The sequence below is a fragment of the Paracoccidioides lutzii genome (assembly GCF_000150705.2).
Source record: "Paracoccidioides lutzii Pb01 unplaced genomic scaffold supercont2.7, whole genome shotgun sequence".
NCBI lineage: Eukaryota > Fungi > Ascomycota > Eurotiomycetes > Onygenales > Ajellomycetaceae > Paracoccidioides > Paracoccidioides lutzii.
The window spans coordinates 625,486-652,096 of record NW_015440953.1 but is presented as its reverse complement, the minus strand read 5'-3'; the positions used below and the strand labels follow the sequence as shown (position 1 = coordinate 652,096).

General features: G+C 46.5%; 7 protein-coding genes across 7 annotated transcripts; 6 read left to right on the top strand and 1 right to left on the bottom strand.

The window, feature by feature from the left end:
• Nucleotides 1–9,981: 9,981 nt before the first annotated feature.
• Nucleotides 9,982–11,453, top strand: PAAG_03498 (hypothetical protein; the record flags this gene model as incomplete). Its single annotated transcript, XM_015844989.1, has 5 exons — nt 9,982–10,204; nt 10,300–10,448; nt 10,499–10,798; nt 11,014–11,101; nt 11,395–11,453. 5 exons carry the CDS (start codon nt 9,982–9,984, stop codon nt 11,451–11,453), a joined length of 819 nt encoding a protein of 272 aa, XP_015701963.1.
• A 920-nt stretch (nt 11,454–12,373) lies between these two features.
• Nucleotides 12,374–13,243, top strand: PAAG_03497 (hypothetical protein; the record flags this gene model as incomplete). The annotated part of the gene is made up of 1 exon (XM_002794906.2): nt 12,374–13,243. The coding sequence occupies one exon, from the start codon at nt 12,374–12,376 to the stop codon at nt 13,241–13,243; it is 870 nt and encodes a 289-aa protein (XP_002794952.1).
• Nucleotides 13,244–14,771: 1,528 nt separating this feature from the next.
• Nucleotides 14,772–16,201, top strand: PAAG_03496 (TPR repeat protein; the record flags this gene model as incomplete). Its single annotated transcript, XM_002794905.2, has 3 exons — nt 14,772–15,048; nt 15,118–15,387; nt 15,486–16,201. 3 exons carry the CDS (start codon nt 14,772–14,774, stop codon nt 16,199–16,201), a joined length of 1,263 nt encoding a protein of 420 aa, XP_002794951.1.
• Nucleotides 16,202–18,353: 2,152 nt separating this feature from the next.
• PAAG_03495 (hypothetical protein) lies at nt 18,354–18,816 on the bottom strand (the record flags this gene model as incomplete). Its single annotated transcript, XM_002794904.2, has 2 exons — nt 18,354–18,476; nt 18,586–18,816. 2 exons carry the CDS (start codon nt 18,814–18,816, stop codon nt 18,354–18,356), a joined length of 354 nt encoding a protein of 117 aa, XP_002794950.2.
• Nucleotides 18,817–19,097: 281 nt separating this feature from the next.
• PAAG_03494 (hypothetical protein) lies at nt 19,098–20,662 on the top strand (the record flags this gene model as incomplete). The annotated part of the gene is made up of 2 exons (XM_015844988.1): nt 19,098–19,479; nt 19,839–20,662. 2 exons carry the CDS (start codon nt 19,098–19,100, stop codon nt 20,660–20,662), a joined length of 1,206 nt encoding a protein of 401 aa, XP_015701962.1.
• Nucleotides 20,663–21,809: 1,147 nt separating this feature from the next.
• PAAG_11639 (hypothetical protein) lies at nt 21,810–22,163 on the top strand (the record flags this gene model as incomplete). The annotated part of the gene is made up of 1 exon (XM_015847247.1): nt 21,810–22,163. One exon carries the CDS (start codon nt 21,810–21,812, stop codon nt 22,161–22,163), a length of 354 nt encoding a protein of 117 aa, XP_015703156.1.
• A 354-nt stretch (nt 22,164–22,517) lies between these two features.
• PAAG_11638 (Pro-apoptotic serine protease NMA111) lies at nt 22,518–25,914 on the top strand (the record flags this gene model as incomplete). The annotated part of the gene is made up of 5 exons (XM_002794902.2): nt 22,518–22,925; nt 22,995–23,976; nt 24,038–25,353; nt 25,427–25,624; nt 25,738–25,914. The coding sequence occupies 5 exons, from the start codon at nt 22,518–22,520 to the stop codon at nt 25,912–25,914; spliced, it is 3,081 nt and encodes a 1,026-aa protein (XP_002794948.2).
• Between the last annotated feature and the right edge of the window lie 697 nt (nt 25,915–26,611).

Sequence of the window (26,611 nt, the reverse complement as noted above, 5' to 3'; positions counted from 1 at the left end):
CCTTTCAAAAGTAAGAAATACTCCACTCGGGCCCAACTGCGAACCTTTATTTTTCACCGCGCCCTCTTCTGACTGCATGACCCTAGTGCTAGCGTTTCCTCATACATACCTAAAGGCCCAAGGAGGACCTCATGGACCAGAAAGAAGTGGATACCACATCTGCCTTGAACGGTGTCTAATTTTCCATACTAAATGACGTGGTCAATGGTTAGTTAGTGTGGCTTCACCCATCCCAAAATCTCAAAATGGAAATACCATGTCTATCCAGATTAAAATAATAGTCAAGTAATATCAAGAAAGGTATGTAGGTATGTATTTCAGATACTTTTTGCCTTCATTAATTGATGTGATATATTTTCACCCAAAGCTGGGCGATAAGGACACATAATATCCTACGAGAATACAGGGAGCCATGCGTTCTAACGTCTCTACTTATACGTGCAGTATGTATATACACATATATCTAGGGGGCTTGCGCAATTTTCCCATCAAGTGGTATATTCCAAAACATCATTTCCCTCCAATCCCCCTTGTTGCATGCAGGCATGCATGCATCATCTCCGCAGTTCCAGTCATGAAAATGATCCCCGAAAACAAAAAGGTACACTGGCCAAACGACATTTCCTAGCCAATCCTTCGAGACAATTTCTTGTGAAAATTTCAATTTGGTAGCAGACTTGTGTCCTCATTGAAAATGATTTGACAAAGACACCAATCGAGTGAGCGACCAGGCAGAATAGTAATGTGAATTCATTGAGCCAATTTGTCGGAAACAGCCGCCACAACCGGTATCCCTTCCAACATGCCCCAACCTTCGTTTACAGAGAGTTTACAGAGAATCCTCGACTGTATCTATTCGATCTTGTGACTCAAGAAGATTAATTTCAGTTGACGGAATAACTATCCGAGATGTTCAAAGAACTAGACTGAATCATCGATAGTTCTTGACCTGTGGTAATGTCGCTTTTTGCACATTTTTATAGAAAAGTGTTGTAGATTTTCACACAACCTTTTTTCTTTCTTTCATTCCAATCGTTCCTGTTTCTTTTTCTTCTTATTTTTCAACTCTTTATAGGTTGATATTAATAGATGATCACAATTTGACCGCTTGCAGGACGTGGTAAGATTGGTTCCATGAACAGGACATTGGATACTTGCGATAGAGATTCGCGAGAGCCGCATCATTTCCGCATCAGGAATCAAGAAAAGCTAAAATGGCTTATTGTCCTATCAAGATGCACAGGAGAAGACGGAGCTCACAAGTTGAAAAATTCCAATTAGTTGTCAATAACAAACAGTCTCTTTTATTCACTGGCTTGAACTCGTCCAGTCAGTTCGAAATTAAGGAGTGCTTAATAGGTATGATTCCTTCAGAGATGCAATTGAAAGGGTGCAATACTTTCAAGGATTTCGTATATATGAATCCTCGGCTCCATATCTACACCGTGAAATGTAACACTGAGTAACTAATGGCTGCCGTATATTGGAATGCATCTGCTTTGTTTCCCAGCGCGTGTTGGGGACCGTTCGCGACCAGGGTTGCGTTTCATCTCAAACGGACATGATATGATCCTCGACAAATAGAAATCTGAAAAAGAAAGGAAAATGTGGCGTCCCGGAGCTCGTGGCGAAGGCAAAAAAGAAAGGTATATTAAAACTATATTTCGTCCTATTTGCGTTTTGTTGAACGCAAAAAGTAACTTGAGAGAGGCGATTGGATTCAACGAAGATCATCCCCCACCTCTAATCGCCTTCGTTTCTTTTCCTCCCCAGATAGTGAAGTAAATTTCCTCCTCGATAAATCATATTTTCAATCTCTAGCGCCTGCAAAAGCAATTAAGTGACCGTTAACAATGGATCCGCCTTCAGTGATTCAACGCCTGAAGGCTCTCGGGGAAGCGAGCCAGGCTCCACAATCTGCATAACTCCTTTTCTCAGACGACCAGAGGCCGGAGTGACCTCATGTCTCCAACCTACACTGTGTCACTAGTTCGGTTCTGATAAATCCGGCAAAAGCCGTCTTGGATGCTCAACACATGTTTATTCGTTGATAAACCAAGGCGTGAGGAAGTGGATTTCGACGACCATGAAGGCGGTCAAACAGTCGACGGCGAGAGAAGAAAGGCGACAAGCACACCAAAAGGGCGGTTTCTGATTAAATCATTCAGCTAGAATACACGCTTCCCCACTCACAAGGTTCTAGCAGCGAATCATGCACGGGGTGATGTGCAGCTTTGGGGCTTGATATGGGGTGCACTGAGTGGTGGCTCTTCCCGGCCCGTCGATTGGTTTAGTTTGACCTGGGATTCGTTCACTAACTAGCCAACCCCACGACCAGCAGCACAGAGCACTGAGCATTCATTGAAGCAAAGTAACTGGCCAGCCATAGAGCTACGCTGGCGCGAGCGCCGCTCTCGAGGGACAAGTTAGCTGCGCCGCGGGTATTGGTTCCCGAGATCCGACAAGTTCGCTGAGGATCATCATCAACACTCAATCAGGTTCTTGGGATAACTTTCAACTGCAGAGAGAACCCAAAAGACGGGCGTGGTAAAAGAGTTTGATTTCAAATAACTACGTGCCAGTTATTCTCACCTTGCTCTCAATGGATTTTGCTTTAAAATTTTCATTTCTAGTGAACGGCTTAGAAGCTCTATATTGCCTAGTCATGAGGCTAGGACAGAGGAGAACGAGAGGCGCAAGGTTAAATTTCACTTGCGCAATACAGAAGATATGGCGTTTCTACCTTCCAATAGGTAACGGCATCATGCTCGAGTACGCTGCTAACTATCTAGCTTCAGTCGGTGGCTTCTAGGCCGGTTCTCAATTCAATGCTCTGTGGTCTAGCACAGCTCATTCCTCCATTGAAGGAACATCAGAGTTAACCATCACTCTGTTCACACTCCTCCTTTCGGCTCAGATAACTAGCAGCTTTCCAACTCATCAAGCAACCCGGCACCGAAAAAATGGGCCGAAAGGGTAGAGAAAGGCACAGAAGATCTCTCTTCGGACCCGTTCGGCGTATGCACCCGCAACGACATAACAATCGTACCAGCTGCAGGGTAGCTCTACGAACTCCACTCCCCTTCCACGAGAGCAGCTGTCACATCTACTGGCGCAGCAGCTAAGCTTAGGCGGACGGATGCATAAGCAAGGTCTCAATCGACCAAATGTTTGCCATTTTGCCACCCCATACAGGAGCGTCTAATATTTCCCGCTTTGCAGCTGTCTCCCCTCATCTTCACTACAGATGGTCGCAGGTAGGCTGTACGATGAACATCGTACGGGAAACCACCTCTATCACTCACTGTGGCCTGTCCTTCACCAAGCCACATGTGGATATCCAAATCCAAATATCGCTTCCCAAGTGTTCCAGCCTGGAGCTCTGATCATCAATTGACATCCGCACAATCTTCCGCCCTCCAGGCACCTTTGGTGAGAGCTGAGCGTGTCTAAATCTCGAATATTTGCTTGAAGGTTACTCAATAGCTTTTGGTGGCAAGAGCCGTGATGCCCAAGCTTGCATGCGCCCGGACAAACGGTTAAGGCGAGGTGCATGAAGCACCTTTATAGTTCACTCCACCTACCGTAGATGATGTAGTAATCTACTGCTACAATGTAATGTATGTATGTACATACATTTAAGTGCATTATTAGATTTGAACATATGTAGTTAAGCAACGGATCCTTCGAGTCAATCGGATGATGTTCTTAAAAACCAAGCGGTAGTGAAACCATATCAGGGCACATTCTTCACTTCGGACTTGAGAATAGATGTTCATCATTGGACGTTCAGGTGTTCGTTATAGTTAGGCATCCTGACGGAGAGCTTGGTTCATTGTGCATAAAATCATTCAAGTTTAATCTTTATTCTTTAGCTTTCTTGTACGACGCAATTCGGCCATCCGGCAAGGGATTTGCAAAGACTCAATCTTGGATCAGATCCGCTGCACCAGCAGTGCCGCAACAACAGCTCGCAGAAGAACAAATAAAACGTGGAAACGGAATCAACAGGCGCTACCAGGATTGACCCTGAACAGAGAGACCGTTGTTGCGTGTACAGATATTACGAACTGCGGGAGTCTTACAGTGCATCCGAGGTTGTATCGCGGCCTTGACTGGTTTGATCTCGGTAACCTCCCTGCAGTTCGCTACGATCAATTCCGCTAGCTCAAGGAGGACCTCCCTTCAGCTGCTCTTCATGACAAGGGATCGTTGCCCCCAAATGCCTTCGTACATGCGGATACATATCCACACACATACGAAATATTTGGCGTGCGCCTCGAGGAACTCTAGATGAACCGCATAGCGAACCACCCCATCCCGCTAAACTTGGATGACGTCTAACTAGGAAGTTATTTTAGTTACGAGCTCCATCCCAGAAAATGCGTGTTTGTCAGAACGCTACGGGGCAGAGTAACGTTAACTAACTAGTTAACTAGTTAAACAGTTAACAGTTAACTAACTGAAAACAAGTTGTTGGCCATCAATAAGAGCCCACATTTGTCTTCTGTAAATCTGCGTGGTACATACTTTACTATCAACCGCGAGAATGCTTTTAATGGTGAAAACGGCTTTACCTGGCTGTTCGTCAACTCCTAGTTAATTAGCTTCTTACCCCGAAGTTAGTAGTTAACTAAGAAATTTCCCTGATTGCGTCGTTTAGTTCCGCCTCGTTGACGGCTCAATCATCAGCCATGGCGGCGGCATAGAGCATGGGGAAGGGGGGGGCGAGCTTTACTGCGTAGTTATATGCTTACTGGAGGTTCATTGGCTGCTCAACGTCTGTTTCTCTCCCAGGATGCTGGCTGTTTGTGGATTCCTTGCATCGTTCGAGATGGATAGAAGTGGTGGTCAGACACGAAGTTACCTTTGAGATCAGCCTCTTAGTTATATGGCCCAGCACACGGGAAAATAAATCGGGATGGTTGAATTTTATATTGCCTTCAACGGTCCTAGTTAATTGATGTGAGGTTATCCCTTTTCTTATGTAAGGAGTCTTGTTCATTCAATGCTGTTTCAAGCTGAATTCATAGTTAACTATAACTTTCCGTTTAAGTTATCTTTTTAACCCCTTGAATTTTAAATTTGAGTTAAGAGATTATTTCTATTGAGATCCAAATGCGGAACGAGGTATTTATACACAGCTCATTAGGACAAAGCAAAATAACTAAATAATCCTTGGGCGAATAAAGCAAAGCGATGTTCCATGTCCTCGGACCCTCTCTGGCAACTATGTTTATGATAAATATTCGATTCTCTCTTGTTTGATATCTGCGTGCATGATGCTACGGGAAGTTTTGATCTAACGCAACTATCTCTGTGCCTGCCGACGCCAGGAGAAGGAATCAAAGTTGAAAACATTCCGGTATATGAGTGAAACATCTTTTTGTGTCTCAATCGATAACTAGTTATGGACTTGAAGTGAAAATTAAAAGTCAACTCCTGCGAGAAGTCTAATCGTGAAGACCATGCAGCCTCAAGGATTGATCTTATATGTCCCAAGTGGTTAACCTTGTTTTCTAACTGGATACGAAATCTGGAGATGTTATTCGATTCAATACCACATTTCAACAGCAGATATGTTGCTGAGGTTTTGGCGAAAATACTCTCTGGCCATTCGGAAGTACAGTGCTCTCTCATCTCGACTCTTTTGGAGACATTGCCGTGCAAATCGTGAGGCTCTAAGACAATCAATCGTTTATGCATCTCCGACGTGTGTAAATCTACTATGCTATGACGCTCACAGTTTACTCCACTGATTATATGATCTGTAAGCCAGTGGTCCAAGTGTACGGCTAATTACCTCATAAGGGAAGTAGAGGTTAACAATGCACAGCATGTAGTTCCCTATACTCTGGATCTGTTAGGACTGAAGACTAGCCACTTGACTAGTTAGTTAACTATAGGTCAGCAGATGCTCGCCGGACAGCAGGAAAAAGCAAGGAAATGAAGAAAAGGGAAAAGCAAATGGTATGGAGGAAAGTTGTAAAGCTTCACTGACCACTGCATGACCTTTTGCAATTGTCCACCTCCTGTATGGATACCAACTGCAGTGGTAGTTGATCCCGCATCGCGGCTGATACACTTATCGGCCTCTTTTCTCTATACCCCGCTGGCCGTTGTGGCAGATGTTCTCTCAGAATTATTTGCTGAAGCTGAGACGTGTTTGCGGAGCAAGCTATGAGGGTGTTGCGGATGATGTCTCCATAGGGAGATATCCACGATGCACTGCCATAGCCTGATTGATCTGAATTATGGTTTTTCGGGACGCTGAATCCCCGTTGAAAGGCCAGCTGAAATTAAGTCTGTCATCTTGCGGAGAGGAGGCGAGGAAGATTAGATGTATTGTACATTGTATGTATGTACACTACATACAATTTCAAATTTGATGTGATCTTGCCGATCTGGTATTTCCCGCAATCGTGGGGGTATTCGCTCACGAGCGATAATTAAATATTTATGTAAATATTGGACATGGTGGGGCTGAGCTGAATGGGTGTCCGGCGAGCCTTTAAAAATTTCGCTAACTGGCTTTCAGTCTCGTTAACAAGTGATTCGAGCAGATCAGCTAACTATTTAGCAGAAACCTCTGAGAGCATCACCATCGATCTGTATGCAATATGCGATCCAGACATCACATTACCCCTCCCGTTCCACGTCAACATCTTCTCCCATTGCTACTCCACTCACCATGCGATGACATAAAAAAAGCCCTTAGAACAAACCCCAAAGCAAACCCTAACAACCTTCATGCAATATCCAATCCACAGGATTCAGGAGTTCACCATTTGAGAACTACAAACCTGCGTCAACCTGTTCCCTCAATGGGACGTGGCTCCTATATTTGGGGATGCTGGAATACCCCTCCAAACTCTGCTCATTTGTTGTGGCATGGTCATAGAGAGGAAGCAATAATGGCTGTTAAGATATGGAAGATATGAGGTGACATCTGCGGTTCTCTGCTGAGTTCACTTTGTCTGATCTAGCTTTGAGTCCAACCAGGCGAGGCGAGGTTATCCTCAAACTCTTTGAAAGACACATCACTAGTTATTTATTGTGCTGGAATGTTACAAACCTAGACCAGAGATAAGACAGATACTAACAGTATTCGTATTTAAGTGAACCTATCTCCATGGGATTTCAGCCGTCTATATGCTGTTAGATATCAACCACATGTTGCGCATGTGGTACTGGGTATTTAATGGAACCCCCCCAGAGAGTTTGCTATTGCACCCAAAACATGGGGTTGCATGGAGCTGGAATGGAATTCGGTTCAACTACTGTTCAGAGTAGCGCCACCTGTCCACCAATAGTTAACCAACTACCTACCCGTCTCATAAATCCTTGGATCAGAATCAATAGTTGATGCCATCCTACGGAGTACATCTCTTGCAGACTAGATTTCCTACGCTTTGGATGCTTATCCCTACCTCAGATCGGATGACAACATGGACAAATCATCGACGGGTAGCAGGAATTTGGCCCTATCACTAGTTTCTAGATTTGGGCAGGCAACAGATACTGATAGTCGTCAATATGTCATTGTTTCTGCCTGGATATCGGAAACTTTTCTCAGTGTTCTGAAAACTTAAGGATTCTTATATATTCACTTAACCCCTCTCTCCATCTGATTACACCGCTCAACACACCCAGCAAACCCAGTGCCGCGGCCCGCTTCTCATGATGGCTTCAGAGGATCAAACCATCCGTCTTACAGCAGACAAAAGGCAGCAATCATCAAACAGTCCCAAGATGAAGCTCTGGCAAACCCTTCCCTAAACACACTCTTCCGACCCTCCGCTTGCGAATGACTTTCATTGGGCATATTACTTCCACTCGCAGCCAACAGGGGAAGCCAAATACCTCATCAGAACTCTAGGTAGCGGGTGGATATCCGATCACAGCGCTCAAAAGAACAGTATATTGCGGGTAGAATTCCTATATGTGTTTATCCAAATTGCGACGGTCCCACAGGATGCAAGCGCAACTTGACAACCTCATGCGCGTGTATGATGGGAAACTAACCACTATTCCAGGTGTTACTTGTCGCAGATGGCTAGTGGTGGTGCTTAAGAAATTGATTCAACATGGGGTTGTCCCATGCAGTGACTTTTGAGTGCCTGAACCGGTAGCTATTTTAAGGAGTTTGGGAACTCACATAACGAGTCTGCTGCGGAAAAAGAGCAGCGGCGTCCAGTTAAATCCAAGCTCTGTAATTGAAGGGTGTGTCCACGAGATTTGGATCATCTGGATATTTAATTTTTTATGCCTGCTTTGGTGGGAATAGGGCGGGCGAAGTCTGAGCGACTGCAATTGACTGCAATTTGTCTTTATTTTCAAACGAGGGGACTGGATCTTTTCCTTGTACGTATCTTTTCCCTTTCCTTTTGCACTTTCATCTGACATATTTGCTCATTTGCGATATTTTCAAGAGTCCTGTGTTCATGAATCGATTGTTTCCATCCAACTAGCATGTCATCAGTTTTGAAAGCATGGCATTGTGAACCCTTGGTTGAATGTTTCAGGATTTTGCCGCTGTAAGAGATACTATAATTACTACCGGGTTAACTAAGAGGAAAAATGTGATAGTTAAACCTGGGGCGAAAGAACAAGAACTAGTCAACAACTAGTAATAGTTGAAATCCATCCGACTGAATCTCACCTATCTGTGGGTTTTCTGATACGAACTACACGTCAAGGCATCCAGTACCTATTCTGGAGACCAGGGCACCAGGTCAGAAACCTGAAAATCCCGTCCCATTTCCCTCCCCAGTGATGCAGCACTCCTTGAAATTCTTGTGCAAGGCAACGCAATGGGCTCGATGCTTGGGGCCTCTCTGTATCCAAGGTGACGCAACTACGGGCATCCTTGGAAGCTTCCATGGCTTGGATCCGTCGGCAGATCAAGAACCCTAAGATAGTAACCCGTGGATGCTCTAATCAACAGCAAACGACCCAACAGTAAATGTCTTTGGACCCAGGTGGTTCTGATCAAGGCTCCGATTGCTGCACAAATTTCATTTCTTTCCTATCAAACGGTAGCCATTCATCCATTTTGCATGGAATTATAAGTTTTCATCTTGCAAAGCCACGGGATTTCCATCCTAACATCGAGGAAGTCATCTCGAGTCGCAGCAGAGCAACTCTGTAACTGTCCTGCCATTAGGATGGAAATCACGGCATTAAACTATTTTTTCTAATGTTCAGCGCAGTTAATAATTTGGATACATGCATTTTTATCTATTTGCATCATAGTCATTTCCCCTCGGACTTGTCCCATCCATTAATTCAAGGACTCGACAACAAGGTGATTTTTATGAAGTTTGCCTGGAAGTTCTCCTTAAATTTGAACCAAGACATTTGGTGAAAGAAGCCCTGGATGGGTTAATAGAGGATTTCGATATTGATAATGTGCTTTTGAAGATGATAGATTACTTGAATGATGTTCCCATCTAAGATCTGTGAGTGTTAAATTCATCCTACTGGGATGGTCAATCTGAAGACATCATATTAGTATCAATAACTGCTTGCTTTGGCTAGAGGTCAAATGGCATATCATCACATTCAAAGAAAATAATAACTGGACTCACAGAATTCTTCTTTACTCCTAACCTGTAGTTCTGCCCTCCAACATGTTCAAGATGATGTGTAAAGTTATCTGTCTGATGTTTAGTTCAGGGGCGAATGGACAAACTGATGAGTTATGCCTCCTAATTCATTCAACCACACACCACTAAGTTAACTACCAACCAACCAACCTCAAACAACAAACTATTCTATTATATACATGCCCTAGAAGAAATACGCCCCGTATAGCTTCTGGTCTTGTTGCAGGTTGGGTAACTTCTACTCAGCTAAAGAAGTAGTTGATCATATTTAACTACGTAAACTTATTTACACAATCGACTTCCCCGAATCCCAAATCCAAACATTCATCGACACATTTCAACGTCAATCCATATAACTACTTCCTAGTTAACCATGCCGTCTCTCCTCGATCTGCCCACCAATATCCTTTTCATGCTTCCCCTTTACTTTGATAACATCGAAACATTCATCAGCGCAACAAGCACATGTCGTAGGCTCCGCTCAATCCTCTCCAACACTGTACCAAGGGTGATTCTCCTTTTAGCTGCCCCCTCCGCCCCAACATTCTTCTCTCCACAATCGCACTTCCTGGTCATGGCCGTGGCCCAGCAAGTCCGTGACTAGACCATCGGTAACGAAGAAAATAGCCGCCGTCTCCGTGCCGCCTGCCAGGGCGGTATTGACGGCCTTTATGGATTTTGCATACATAAGTCATCAATGACCTCAATGCGGGTTTCACACTCGATCAGATCCGCAAACTCTATGAAGCCCGCTTGTCCATCATCAATCCGCTAGCGGACGTAATTGACAAGATAGCCGGTGCTGCATGGTACCAGACACCCAACTTCTGGGACAGGGGGGTAAGCAAATCAACACATTCTCTGTTGACACCAACCGTGCGGCACTGCAGCTTATCATCTACGGCAAGCTATTTGGTAGTAGAATGAAGCCATTCCTGGAGCCTGGGTCCAGCGAGGAAGGGGCAGATTCACCGCTCCCATTCCTTGATCTAGATTCTAGACTCGACTATGTCAAGGTCTGCATCCTGGATTGGGTGTGTAAGAGTTGTCCAGGAGTTGAATCCTCACCCGTTGGTTCCTATGCGCCTGAGAACCGGGAGACCTTACTGCCTGATCAGTATGAGCTTCGGCATATCCTGACCTGCATGCGGTGGTGGTGGTGGTGCATGTGGGCGGATGTAATGGCTATGGTGAGTCCGGTCTTTGCCAAGTGGGATATGGAGAAGGGGCCCTTTGATAATGAAAGGATTCATAAAAAGAGGACGAGGGAGTTTGGAGATTGAAGTTATTCAGAGATGCGCTGCAGACCATGGGGATTGAAGGGATGCAACTACTGACTCTGCCGCGGGAGAAGATTCCCCCTGAGCTTCTGGTGACTGTGCGCAAGATACGGGACCAAATTTAGGCACTGAAGCAGCCGCCTCCTGTGTATATTGTTGGAGACGTGTTGCAGGTGCCCGTTTCAAAGCTCCAGATCCCGAGCAGGTGTTTACGTATGCTACTGGCGCGGAACAAATTAGGGGGTGATTCATGATATAGGTGAAAACTACACCGTACTAAGGATGGATTTCCCCGTTGGGAATGTGGGTTGAATTTACTTTTTTCGACCTCTTTATGAGTTAATCTTAGGCTGTGATTTCGTGAATTTGGGATCGGCTTGTTGGAATTCATCCTGAGCATTTTTTCAATCCCCAGATAAATATATCTTGCTGACTCCGAGGTTCGGTAGCCAATATGTTATAAAAACACCCCATGCTTTGTGCTTTGACTCCCTCACCCTGTTAAGAGCTAACACTCCTCGCAACCGCACTAAACGAAGATGCAATCCAGATTATTCCATATTAAGGGTCTGGTGACCCGCAAACTGCGAGGGCATGGATACCCTTAGGAGTGGAAAAGCCACGCTGCTGCAAACTCTGAGCAAGGCCAATGGAATACAGCTGCCTTCAGTGAAAACTCGTCGACATGATAACTAGTATCTCGCATAATAGTAATTGCAAGGCACTATTTAGTTAACAGAGGTGCGTCTTTCTGAATTGTTGTCAAGGTCGCGTATCCAAGCGGATACCACTAGGATATCTGCAATGGTTACTTGTAGGGGATGAGCCTATAGGAAAATGATGTCCGCTTTTATTAATTCCATTCTTTTGTAACTCCGATTGGACGTTGATGGTATCTTCACCGTATCATCGAACGAGATTAGCGGAATATCCACTGGCTTGGGGAGGGTTGCATGCACAACTGCGTAAGTAATGCTACCTCCCACATGCGTTGAAAATGTCCCTGGGAGGTATTCTGGTTCATCCGGAAACCCTTGGGCTGGGATTGCGCAGTTCACGCAGATAGTGGGGGGAGCTGTTTTAGGGTTATGGATGTTCCTTGACATAAACATGTAGCTAATAATGCTCTAGCCACGTAATAAGGCATTCATCTTTCCATCGGGTATGCAACCCCTAGTCCTCGGTTTAGATGCAAGAAACTGATGGGATGGCGGTGCTCAATAGTCAAACCTCCCCATATCGTCGTCCCAGCCTTTCTATGGGGGAAAAAAGACCCTTTCCAAAACCCCGCACTCTAACATGGCCTGACCTGACATAACATCCTGACATCAATTTGAACCCTGATCCTAACCTGCACCAACTCCTGTTGCCAACGCATCATTTCATATACGACGATAGCCAGCCAGGTTCTCTTGGCTGTATACGCCCCTTTGCCTCTTCATACAACCGACGTCCCCCATTCATCCACTTCCACCAAACTACCCAATGAGCCGGTCACCCCTACCCAGCATCCTCTGCCTTCACGGCTCCGGTACCTCCGCTGCCATTTTCGAAGTTCAGACTGCTCGTGTCCGCCGCGAGCTGCAAAACCGCTTCTCCTTCGTCTTCCTCGACGCTCCCTTCGAAACAAATCCTGGCCCTGGCGTTCTACCTTTTTTCGCCGATGCGGCTCCATACTTCACTTGGCTGGATCCCTCCACCTCATCACCTCCCCCTCGTTCACTTGATCGAAGAGATGGTGCAGGTGGCGATGAAGATGGTAGTTTATTATCGACCAGGGATAATGCACGCTGCCGTGGACATACCAAGCTGATGCCCCCGCGCACAGCAGAGTTGCTAGAGAAGACGATCCGCGAGCAGATTGAGAGGGACGGGAGGGGATTTGCTGGCGTTATGGGTTTCTCGATGGGGGGTAGGTTGGCGGCCGGACTATTGTTGGACCAGCAACTGCGTCTACTTGAACAGCAACAAACGAATGGGCATGGAAACGAGAATGGTACCAGTGGTGACCATTTGTCCTCAACGGTTGATCGGGACGAACTGTTCAAATTCGCAGTTTTTATATGTGGTACTTCACCACCAATAACCAAATTGCATGATCTCCTTGATCATGAAAATGTTGATGGAAAGGGTGACAAAATTACCCTCCCTCAGATTGATATTCCCACCCTGCATGTTCTGGGTCTCCAGGACCCTTGGTTCCGTCAGGGGGAGTTGCTGGCGACAACTCACTGCACTCCTGATAAGAGAACGATCCACAGATTAGATATGGGCCATCATCTCCCAACCCAGAAGCAGGATAATATGCTGCTGATCGAGGGGATTCTGGAAATGGCGAAGCAGGTGGGAGTGTGAGGTGGGATTTATATCTTGAGTTCTCTCTTATATTTCTATTGGTAGTAGAACATGTTTCACGGAGCTAGAATTTCATATTTTCTATTGACAGAGAGCGTTAACGGGGCTGCGATAGATGCATATATCGTTTTTAACCGGCAAAAGACTCCTTGCATATGCTGGATGTAGGGAGCTTCGCTTGGTTATCAACTCAGGCCATTTGGGCTACGTGGATATTATACAACTACATAGAACATTTTCCTTTTTGTTTTACGAACGCTAGACGACTATGCGACTATACACTTGCTTCATGATGGCCTGGTCACTCTATATACAACCGGCGTTCGCGGTTCAAATACAATTCCTGTGCAGAACTTGTATCTTTCCCGCTCCCTTCCCGCGGACCCACAGCGGATATGCACGACGTATTTTGATACCCGTCACTTTTACTTTTATATTTTATCTCTTTTACATCTGTTCTATTTTGTTTCCACGTGTTTCATACCGCCATCTCTAAATGCAATACAGAAGTCCTGGCTGGCAAAAGTTTTTTGGTTTCTCATATTGTCCACATTCAATCCGAAGAACAATAAATAGCCCGGCAACATTCCAGGATTTCTATAGGCTACAAGCCACCAACGTCTGAACCACAGTGTCGGAACGACCCAAAAATCCTAAGGAATATTGCAGGGTTATCTCCAGCGTGGCGGATATCCTGACTTTACGGCATACATTTCCATTATTGGTTTCCAATGGACCTGTGTCTTGCAGGCGCTGCCAGCGCAGCAGACCCTCTCTCCTGGGACGATGAACCAGATGAACGATAAAAGGTTAATTAGTCTCGGGGTGACCCATACCGTCGGTAAGTTGGTTACATGCTTACCCCACGCAGCTGCGTTTGGAATGCTTTCTTCACATACGTCCTGCACGTGTACTGAACATCCATGCGTTCTAGGGTGTGTTGATGCCTCTCATGTGAACAAAATATCAATGCAAGTTGGCGGGGTTGTGAGTTTGGGGTCCGTTTTGACCTATAGATGGCGTAAAGAAGCAGAGTATCTCAACGCCTGATGAACAGGATTATGGAGGAAGGGCATATACTCCCTGTTCGGTTGTCTTGAATCTATTGGGCTTGATATTGGCGGGGTTGCGTGTGGATTTATGCACTATTAGAATAGTGACCGAGCAGAAGGTATCCAAGAGTAACAATTAGGGATGTTGTAACTGACACTGCAACGTACTTCTCTCGGCTTCAATTCTCTACGCTCTCTTTGAAACATCGTATCTATCAACTGGATGTTATTATCATCGAGATGACAGCGGGAGCGGAGAGAAGGCGGGGGAAAGCTGCGAGCCACGTGACCCAGTAATGTCTGCCCTGATTACCTAATTATGCAATCGGTTGAGTTCTTCATGTTTGCACTGTTTGAACTATTACATCATCTATGAAAACCTGCGGAAAAGAAATAATCTTCAAATCAACATTGAACCAAAACAGCTTAAACAACTTTTGCTGAAACACTTTTTATATTTCAGTTATCTGCCCACAATGGTGCTCATAGAAAAGCTTCCTGACGACTTCGATGAATCTCTTAATCTCAACAAAGCAGCCCCTGCCGGACCCACTCCTACCCTCGGTGCACAAGCTTTCCTCAACGAAACACCCTTTGGAATCAAAGAGAATGCCCTCTCAGCACAAGCAACAACCAGCCCCGCCATGCCTCCTGGTATGTCCTCCATTAAGTCACATACAGCGGATGAAATATTGGATATGATGAACAAGACCCCACTATTTATGACTGATCTGTCAAAAGCAATTGACGGAGGTCAGTGGTAAAAATACCGTAATCCTCTTTTATCTCTATTATCGATATATTAAGTTCTGTTTTCTGCAGACGAGGATAATATTGCGCTCGAAGCTATTCGCTCTCTGCAATATGAAGGAACAAGAGCAGAAGTTGCCCAGGGATTCCGCGAGTCGGGAAACGAAGTTACAAGGCAAAAGAAGTGGAGTGATGGGAAAGAATTTTACAGCAAGGCCATTGGGGTCCTTACGGGGGACAATGAATGGGAGAAAAGTGATGATCCCGAGGGAGATATTATAAAGGAACGCGAGATTGCGGAAGCCTGTTATACCAATCGCGCATTGTGCAATTTGGAATTAAGTCAGAGATCCCCTCAACCTAATCGGAGCTTATATAAGAAACGCATTGTTAAAGGTATTCATTGTTCAGAGGGCTAATGCATACACCTTTCAATATAGAAAACTATAGATCCACAATCCTTGACTGTGCATCGGCGTTGAAATTCAATCTGAAAAACGTCAAGGCCTACTACCGATCAACATGCGCTCTTCTCGCCCTGGACAAAATTCCGGAAGCAGAAGATACCTGTGCGCGAGGTCTGACACTCGACCCATTCAATAAATCCTTGCAAGCCATGTCGTCGAAAATATCCGTGCGGAAATCAACCCTCCAGGCAATCGCTGAGAAGCGACGTGCTGAGGAGGAACGAGCTCGCAAGGAAAAACTAGTCCTCAACGCCGCATTGCGAGCGAGGGAAATCAGAGTCAGGGCGTCGGACAAACCGCCCGAACTTGAAGATGCTGTCATTCACCTTTCGCCCGATCCACTTTCTCCTGAAAGCACACTCGTGTTCCCCAGCGTCTTCCTTTACCCCATGGATGCGCAGTCGGATTTCGTCAAGGCGTTTTCTGAGATCGAGACGATAGGAGATCACTTGGGCTATATTTTCCCCTTGCCGTGGGATTCAGGGCAGGAATATAGGCTGGACTCTGTTGACTGCTTTATGGAGACGGTAACTGGTGGGCTTATCAAGGTTGGGAAGAAAATGTCGCTGCTGAAGATTCTGACTGGGGGAAAAGTGGAAGTCGTTGATGGGTTGGTACGCATTAACATTGTGCCGACGACCAAGTCAAAGAAATGGATTGAGGAAATGAAAGCGAGGAAGGGTACTTGATTGATTTTGCTGTGTCCAAGCGACTCCATCTCGCATGCGCCAGTACGATTTAACTTGATGGAAACGACTCAATATACATGCGCTCCTCGCTCGGCGGTGATCTTCACACTGTTCTCCTGTCGTCAGGGAACATAATTGAAATGAACAGAAAAGAATGGCTGGGCAAAACTAATCAGATTCAACTACACATCTATTCATCAATTTGCTAACTTTCCAGCTGCTCTATGATTCGTCATATAGATCCTACCATATATGCCTTCAAATATACCCTGATATGGAGGCCCAATCTGCCTCCCTTCTAGTGCATTTTCTCCACGTGCCGATCGTTTGCCTTCTTCCCGACACGAGACCATCTGCTCACTTGGTTAAATTCAAGGAATCCATAAAACCATTTCAGAAATATGCCCATGAACAAGTTGGAGCAGCAAACATACATCCGAGCTACGCAGTTGATACTAATATTATCTGCAGACCTCGCCATTTTCGCGGTTGGAGCCGTGGCAATACATAGTTCATACACGTATTTCCTATTTAAATCTCACATTGACAATAGAACGAATGGGGTATTGAGGAAGCTGATAACTGAAAGTTGCAGAAGTATTGATATGTACTCCTTTCTCAAAGTCTATCAAGGGCGATCATTGTTATGGATGGATTGATAGATAGCCCCAGAGTATTGCTTCACAGTTTATGTTCTCCTGCAGATTTAAATGCCATAGATTATAGTATAAAATACTTCCTGTCCCTTTGCACATTGAGGCTACGACTGGATCAAGGTTGAGACTGGAAGCTCTCCACAGGTAGAAGGCGAGGAGAATACTAAAGACGTGGTCAACGGGCTTAGGACGTCTGGTGGCACACGTAATCCCGTGTTAAGGGGTACGCTCTCTGTGTTGCAGAATTGATGATTAGACATACCTAGATAGTATAGATGGCCAGCCATGGATAGAGAGTCAAGAGACACACCGGTTAACCGGGCCCATTGTGAAGATTGAAAGAAAATAAAACAAAAACAAAAAAAAAAAAAAAAAAAAAAAAATCCAGAAGTGACGTGTCGATTGATGTTCACAGGTTAAAGTGCAAAGTAGTTCTCTTAACTACCTACTTGACCGTACGTATGTACTACTAGCAGATATGCCAATGGTGCATTTGATAAACAGCATGCCTCTCCTCTCTTATCTTAAACCAGAAGACCGAACATAGCCCTCCTGGCTTGGGGATGGTGGATGTAAGAGTATGGGCGATGATCACCCTGGATTGGGTAACATGGCTGATGATGAAGAGCTCATCCGGTGTGTGAATATAAATGACAGACACCTGTACTCCGTTCGCATCAAGTCCATGAAGAGGTTTTGGTCCAAATGATAGTGGTGCAAACAGCAGTCAAGAGTACGGAAAGATAAATGACTGCTTGAAACGAGAATTAACAGCACTTTCCAGCTTGGTTCAAGATCATTCGACTACCTTTACTCTGTATCGCTCTAGAGGCAAGTCTGTAAGTTAAAATAAAATAAGCCTTCGCTGTCAAGTGTTTCCCCTTCTAGCTGTAGTCGTGGAGGAATACAGCCGTCAGGCTGTCAGCCTTTCCCAACCACCCGCGGACTCCTCCCCATTCCCTTCCCAACTTTCCCTCAAGGACCAAGCGTCACAATCTACGAAACTGGCACACGACGGTGGCCGTCAATCATCGATACTGGTCAATGCCAGTCATCCTTCAAGCTTGGGGGATCAACAGGCTCCCAAGAAACGTGGTCACCCACTACTGCGACCCAAGTGTAACAGCAACTTTAGTAGAGAGGGATATTGCAGGCAAGACGAGAGAAGTGAATCGACAGTGCCACCCACGCCCTAAGCCATACTGCGTACAGTGCACCAGGGACTTCCCACTATTAGTATTGCCGAAAGATGAGAGGCTCAAACCAACGGCTGCAAGTAGTGCATAGTAAAAAACTTGGGATTGGTTGTGAAAGCCTGTGATTTGCGGTGCTGCACAGCAGTTTATCATAACTAGTTACACACTCTCTTCATAGAAGAAGTTGATAATAGCCTTTGAACCGAGGTTGGCGCGGGTTGGTATAGTGGTATAGCTGTTTCAGAGCTGTTGGTATGGCTAGTCCTATAACGACCCCAAGTTAGTTATTAGTCAGCCCAGCTAGCCAATTAGAGACAAGAAGTCTGCATGAATATCACGGGACTGTAATATTCGACCCGCTCTGTGTAAAGCTGATACGGCAGCGGCGAATTTGTTCTGCCCCTGACGGCTGACAAAGCAGAGCTTCAGTCAGACTCAGTCAGACTCCATAACCTTCGACCTCGTCACCGTCCAAGCATCAAACCATCCATCCATCCATCCATCCATCCATCCATCCATCCGCAGAACCCACCCGTGGAATTTCAATCCATCCCCATTGCCCGTGTCGCCGTTGGAGCTGCTGGCCGGGTGCTATTTCTCCCAGCCCCCCTGTCTCAAGCCTAGGCAGGACTCCAAGAAACGCAAAACTTGGCCTGGCCTCCAACTCGACGACAGACGCATACACGCTCACACGCTTTTGCAACTCTGCAAATACCCTCCTATACCGACTCAAACACCGGACGCGCTTGTTTACTTGTTCCATCACCGATCAGTCACCAGTCAACACCCTGTTACCTTGGTGCTTGGCGGCTCATCCTTCTGGCTAAACGCTATCTCCTTGGGTCCCGTTGTCAACTGTCTTACGAACCGTCGAGTTCAACCGTGGCTCCCCCTACCCTGCGGGCATTTTAACTATTTAGCTAATATTTTTGCTTTGACTATATTCCCGCCGCCACGTCGTGTGCATATATCTATATATATAATATATACTGCTAAATAATAATGAATCAACCACCTTCTTATCCGGCCCTCCAGCAACATCCCATGGCCGCCATCTCCCCCGCTGGTTACCCCATGCAGCATCCACAAGCACATGCCCATGCCCAAGCACAGGCTCAGGCTCAGGCTCAAGCGCAGGCTCAGGCTCAGGCACAGGCACAGGCACAGGCACAGGCACAGGCACAGGCTCAGGCACAGGCTCAAGCGCAGGCTCAAGCTCAAGCTCAAGCTCGCGTTCAGCAGATACCCTATTTTGCAAATCCAAATCCTTATCCTCCACAGACAAGAGCGCCACAGATCCACCACCACCAGCCTGTGCAGCATGGTTTCGGGCCCGTTCCACTGCACGCTGGGGCCGGCGCTGCATCAACCATAATGATGTCCTCGGGTCTTCCCCATCATTCGCCTGGTCTTGCTGTTGGTCCTGGTAGGTCATCTCCTTCCCTTCTTATCTGGTTTTTAAATGGGATTCTTTATTTCGGTTAATTAGTTATTTGGCTGCTCTCATGCCGTAACTAGCCCGTGGATCTTATTTCTCCCTCTATATCGCTACCCCATTGGCCTTTTTAGTTCGTGATTATTCCTGTCCAATGCCCCCACCCTCATCCCTTCCTCCATTCCTCCCATCTTTATATCCCGATTTTCACTCCATTCTATAACACTGTGCTTTCCTCCATAAACTTGCTCAATTGTGATCTAGCCAGTGTCTATCTGATAGCAGCGCACCCCCCCCCCCCCCCCCCAAAACTTACTGACCGATTTCCTTGCTGTCATATATATCTCTAGTGCCTCACCCCCAAAATTTCTCAAATCCTCAGTATATGCAATCGATCCCAACGTCCCTGGCGCAGTCTCCGCTTCCTCAGTCGCCTTCTACGCAGAATATGGCTCCTCTTTCACAGAGCCAGCCCCAAACTACTGCAGTCGCCGCATCAAATCCCCTCTTTTCTACCCCTCCCCGCCCCTCCCCCTCCCAGCCTCCAAATCAGCAACAACAGCAAACCCAGTCACCTGTTTCTACCCCTTCTTCCCAACAAACTGCTCGTGAAAGGGCCCGTGTGACCATTCTCCTTGATATCAACTCAGCCCTCTTACAAGAGGTCATGAACCTTCGCGCCTCCGGCAAAGCAGGCGAAGCCCCCAACCAACCTGCCTCACATCAGTTGTCACCCATCAAAGACAATAGAACCACATCCCCCCCCACCCCCACCGATGCCGCGGGATCTCAATCGCAGAACCCTGCCACTGACGCATCCAAACCATCGCCTGTGCTTATAGGTAAACCCAGCATCGAATTCATCGACTGCATGCGACGTCTACAGGCAAACCTGGCGTATCTAGCCACAGTTGCCGACAGGGGAAAGAAGTCGGGAGCCGCAGCACCCCTGGCCCCCGCGATCATGACACCGCCGCCAAACGTCCCCTCTGTCACTGAGTTGTATGGCAAACTAAACGAGCTCTTTGCCGGGGCGGGCAAGCAGGGTGGTGGTCCCTCCACGCCTCAGCAACAACACCGGCTGCAGCAGCAACGACAATACCAGTCTGTGCAGCAGTCACCGCAGGGTAATGGAGCTATGGTTCGTGGTTCACCAGCGGAGACGGCTGGATGAGTGGTTACTCGGTTGTTCTGTGGATATGGTTTGATTAATTTTCTGTTCTGCACACTTCCGAGGGGGTTATGAAGACAACTCCCATCAAAAATGAAATTCGGGGGCCAAAAACGGTGTATACCGGTTCCATCATTTGCCAAATTCAGGCGTAATGCAATATATACGTGTGGTAATCTTTCTACCTGGCTCTTGATGGCGTGAGCAACATATTGCGCTGGACCCTATGACAGCCTCCTGTCGCTGTTAAAACAGGCCATCCGGTTTAACCCCCCATCAAATCGATATCTTGGGGGGTGGCTGTAAGAGAACTTTGCTAGGAGATATATACGAGAACACTTTCCAAGGCAATGATGGTTTATTTTATTTTTATTTGTGTGTGTGTGTGTGTGTGTGTGTGTGTGTCCCATCCCAAATGTTTTCCACTCCAGAGACAGCAATGGTCCTCGAATTCAGATTTAACCGCCGTATCCGGTGATTGGGGATGACACATGTGCTTGGCCCATTGGTCGCGACAAAGGAAACGGGCACACACCCTGTCGACGGGCGTGTAGGGTTGACCTTGCGGAAGGGATGGATGGACATGTCATTATTGTCTGACATGATCACTAGTTACTACATGTTTATCATAGACGACACCGTTCATGTATATGTATATATACATGTATCTATATGACCAGCGCTTGTATTCCAAGGTTATACGTATATGTGGTCCTTCGAAAACATTTCTAGGGGCTGCTCTGTTTGCTTGGTTCCCTTCTCCCCCTATTCAACTCTTGACTCTTTCTTGTTTTGGCTGTACCTACTGTTTGAAGACCTCCTGTGGGAGCTCCTTTTCTAGTTCTAGCGGTAGTATGGGGAGCTAGGAGCTGGGAATTATTGCAGTTGGATAAACTGGATAAGAAATATGAGAAGACAAAGCCAAACTCTGGTCGTCTAATTTCCAAGCCTTCGTCGAGAGGTGATAGAGTGACCGGTTCATAGTTGGAGAAGTGCTGAATCCTTTCTCTTTAGATACTGTCCAGGAACAGAAACGAGTTACTACGTCCTTCATGTATGCCTAGGCGATCGAAATCCAGCGTTGGATAGATACCTCGGAGGCATCTACCTCTGGATACACATACATACTCCTCATGTCTCAGAACCCTCCATGGATTGTTTCCTCCGTATACCAAGGAGAAATGTCATCCAGCCAAATGTAATAATCGATTATATTAATCCTAACTATCCCAACCTTGGGGAAACTTCGCAGCCTGTCGCTGGCGATCGCTCCTTTGGAAGCGCCGTTCAACCGCTCGCTGGTGGCAGTGCGTGCTGCTCAAACAAGACAAACACGCCAAACACGCCAAACATCCAACCCTACAGCCAGATAAAACCGAACGAACGTGAACGACACGACATCCGCTATAGCAAAGCAGATGCAACAGTATCCAAGCCATATCCAGACGTTATCCCTTTGCATTTACAGCCCGGGCTTCAGGCAACCCTCGTCCATTTATTTTGAAACCGTGTGCTGTATATTCACGGTGTTATCCCATCCCCTAACCGCTAACCGGGGAAATTATCAATTCATAACCACAGCTCTCAGCCTCGTACCTCCACGTACTCACTCTCTTCCTCCACATTTTCCTGTAACGCTTGCTTTTCCGTCCTCTCGTCTAGACTAGGTCGATTCCTCCAATTCCGGGTTCCCGCGGAGTCTATACCACCCGTGGTACCCTTCGCCAGTCAAAAGTATTTGAATCACACAAAACAGTTTTATATATCCGTCAACAAAAGCTATATCAATCATTCCCTCTAATATCCCTTTTCCCCCTCCCCCCTATATCACTCGACTTCAGCTTTGCGCTCCATAAACATGAGCTCAAAACGCAAACACAGCAGTGGACCCGTCTCACTGCGCTCCGCAAAACACCTCCGTCCCGATACCTCTTCCCCACAGCCATTAACCCCAGACGACCAAGCGTTGGGCAAAGAGGCCGTCTATGTTCTGGAAAATAAAAACGAGGATATCTCCCACATCCTCCCGCTTGCTCCTGCTGCCCAGACAGATTCCCCGGAATGGCAGGCTACTATCGAAACCGTCGTGAGGAGCGTTGTCTCCATCCATTTCTGTCAGACGGCCTCGTTTGATACGGATCTGTCCACGTCGAGTCAGGCAACGGGGTTTGTGGTTGATGCGGAGAGGGGTTATATCTTGACCAATAGACATGTAGTTTGCGCCGGGCCGTTTTGGGGATATTGTATTTTTGATAATCATGAAGAGGTATCTTTCCCCCTCTTTTCTCTCTCCAGGGATAGCATATGCTGATAGGCCCGGCTTTTTAATTTGTAGTGTGATGTTCTACCAGTTTATAGAGATCCCGTCCACGATTTTGGTATTTTGAAGTTCGACCCCGCCGCGATTAAATACATGCCCGTCACACAATTAGAACTGTCGCCGGACGCCGCAAGAGTTGGTGTCGAGATAAGAGTCGTGGGAAACGATGCCGGTGAGAAATTGAGTATTCTTTCTGGTGTTATCAGTCGTCTCGACCGGAATGCGCCAGACTACGGTGAAGGGTATAGTGATTTCAACACCAATTATATCCAAGCCGCAGCTGCGGCTAGTGGTGGCAGTTCCGGTAGTCCCGTCGTGAATATAGATGGTCACGCCATTGCGTTACAGGCTGGTGGACGTGTTGATGGCGCCGCAACGGATTACTTTTTACCTCTAGACCGTCCACTACGAGCTCTGGAGTGCATACGTGCAGGCGTGCCGGTCACGCGAGGTACAATCCAGACTCAGTGGATCATCAAACCATTTGATGAGTGCCGTCGGCTTGGTCTTTCTCCTACATGGGAAGCCGCAGTTAGACAATACTCACCCAAGGAAACTGGGATGCTTGTTGTGGAAATCGTTCTACCAGAAGGCCCCGGTGATGGTAAACTTGAGGAGGGAGATGTGTTGATCAAAGTTAACGGGGAGCTTCTTACTCAGTTTGTAAAGCTGGATGCGATATTGGATTCGAGTGTGGGAAAAGACGTCAGCCTTCTTGTGCAGCGGGGAGGAGAGGATTTGGAGGTCTCGTGTTCCGTTGGAGACCTTCATAAAATCACCCCTGATCGCTACGTCACTGTTGCTGGCGCCACTTTTCACAACCTCTCTTACCAGCAGGCGAGGCTGTATGCTATCGCCTGTAAGGGAGTGTATATCTGTGAAGCTGCTGGTTCGTTTAAACTTGAGAACACCTTTTCGGGTTGGATAGTTGATGCAGTAGACAAGCGGCCCACGAGAAATTTGGATGAATTTATTGAAGTATTGAAAACAATTCCAGGTAAGCGATGTATTAATTTCCTTTAGATTTACTATTGTGTTGACTAACACTATCGGATTAGATCGCGCAAGAGTAACCCTTTCATATAGACATATTCGAGACTTGCATACTAGAGGAACAAGCATCATACATATTGACCGCCATTGGCATCCACATATGAAACTTGCTGTCCGGAATGATAAGACAGGTTTATGGGATTTCACAAATATCGCGGAGCCGATTCCCGCTGAACCACCAGTCCCCCGGAAAGCGGACTTTATTCAGCTCGATGGTACCAACCATCCTGCAGCAGCTAATATCGTCCACAGCTTCGTTCGTGTTTCCTGCACAATGCCAGTGAAACTTGACGGGTTCCCACAAGCGCGAAAAGCTGGATTCGGCCTCGTGGTCGACGCAGAAAAAGGTCTCGTTCTTGTTTCCAGAGCTATCGTCCCCTTTGATCTCTGCGACATCAACGTAACCGTCGCAGACTCCATCATTGTTATGGCAAAAGTTATCTTCCTGCATCCACTACAAAACTTTACGATCATCCAATACGACCGAAGTCTGGTGCAGGCACCAGTCAAGACAGCGAAGCTTAGCACTACTTACATCAAACAGGGTTCTGACACCATTTTTGTTGGCTTCAATCAAAATTTCCGAATTGTTGTGGCCAAAACGGTCGTTACTGATATTACCACTGTCGCCATAACACCCAACACCGCTGCACCACGCTACCGCGCTCTCAACCTTGACGCAATCACTGTGGACACGGGCCTAAGCAGCCAGTGCTCCAACGGCGTGCTAATCGGGGAAGACGGCGTTGTGCAAGCCCTCTGGCTTAACTACCTAGGGGAACGCACCACCAACTCCCACAAGGATGTTGAATACCACCTAGGTCTTGCGACCCCTTCCCTTCTCCCGATCATCAAACAAATCCAAGACGGAACCATACCCAAGCTCCGCATTATGGATATGGAGACCTACGTTATCCAAATGAGTCAGGCCCGCATCATGGGCGTGTCGGAAGAGTGGATCGAGAAGGTCGCTATCGCCAACCCAGCGCGTCATGAGCTATTCATGGTGCGGAAAGTGGACTGTGCTTCCCCTCTATCAAAAGATAAGCGCCAGCTTCGAGAGGCCGATATCATTCTCACCCTCAATGATAAGCTGATCACCCGCGTCTCTGAGTTTGATATCATGTATCACCACAAAACGCTCGATGCACTCATTGTGCGCAATGGCAAGGAAATGCGTATTAAGATCATGACAGTACCTACTGAGGACCTGGAGACAGATCGCGCCTTGATTTTCTGTGGCGCCGTGCTGCAGAAGCCGCATCATGCTGTTCGACAGCAGATTTCCAAGTTGCATAGCGAGGTCTATGTTAGCGCGCGGGTACGTAACAGCTGCTCATGTCTGATGTATTAAATATGCGAAAGCCACATATGCTGACCCATACACGTTACAGAGCCGCGGTTCCCCTGCCTACCAATATGGCCTCTCACCGACTAACTTCATTACAGCCGTCAATGGTGTCAAAACTCCAGATCTCGACTCGTTCATCAAAGAGGTCAACACCATCCCGAACAATACATACTTCCGTATCCGCGCCGTCACCTTCGACAATGTCCCCTGGGTCATCACCATGAAGAAGAACGATCATTATGTAAGTTCTAATGAGCCATTCTTCGTTTTCATTTTTCTGCCACTTCCCATTCCCTTTCCCATTGCTTCTGTTTGAAATTTTCCGGGTCCAAGGCGTTCTAACGCAACACGCAGTTCCCCATGTCTGAATATGTCAAAGACCCCTCAGCCCCCGAGGGATGGCGGGCTATTTCTCACGATAAAGAGCCACGACGCTCCGACATGGATAACCTCAATGCAGACGCGATGGATGAAGAACCTGATGAGGCGATGAGCGATGCGGAGCCGGATCAGGCGAGTGGGGATGACTAAATATACATTGGATCATTGTCATGGAGAATTATCCCGTTTCCCCTGGCCACTCGCTCGCCCACCCTCTATTCATTGTTTTGGATATGTTTATGGGGTGAGTAGTAGAATTAAATTTTGAGCATGCCTTCTTCGTCCCTTTTTGAGAGCCTTGGGATAATAATTTTTGCCTCCCGCATTTGGGATCCGCAATTTTTGGCTTGGAATGAAGGCGTGGTGTATTCTATCTTTCTTGTGTTGGCTGCACAAGATAGAAGACTCTATATATTATTTTCTCTTGGCAAAGTAATTTATATGTATTTTTGTGGTATTTAACTCTTTCATTATTCTTGGGGCTTGGGCTTTCAACATCCGAAGGGCTCATAACGTTGACTCTGCAGATAAGTAGAAAATAGGTAACAGTTGGGAATATTTCCTGATATTTTGAGAAAGAGAATAGCACAAAGAAAAACATAGACATAGAAATGATGTACATCAAAGTTTCGAGACAAATATATTGGCAATAGAATACCTTCCCCTATCTCAAGGCTATCGAGCTTATGTCGAGAGAAGTAGATAGAACAAAACTAACCTACCTCTAGCCCATGGATATATAGATCATCAAACCCAACGAAGAAGGAAAAAATGAGAGAATACCTAGATAAAGGCATTTTTGATAAAATAATAATAATAAGAGAGAGAGGGGAGAGGGGGGAGGGGG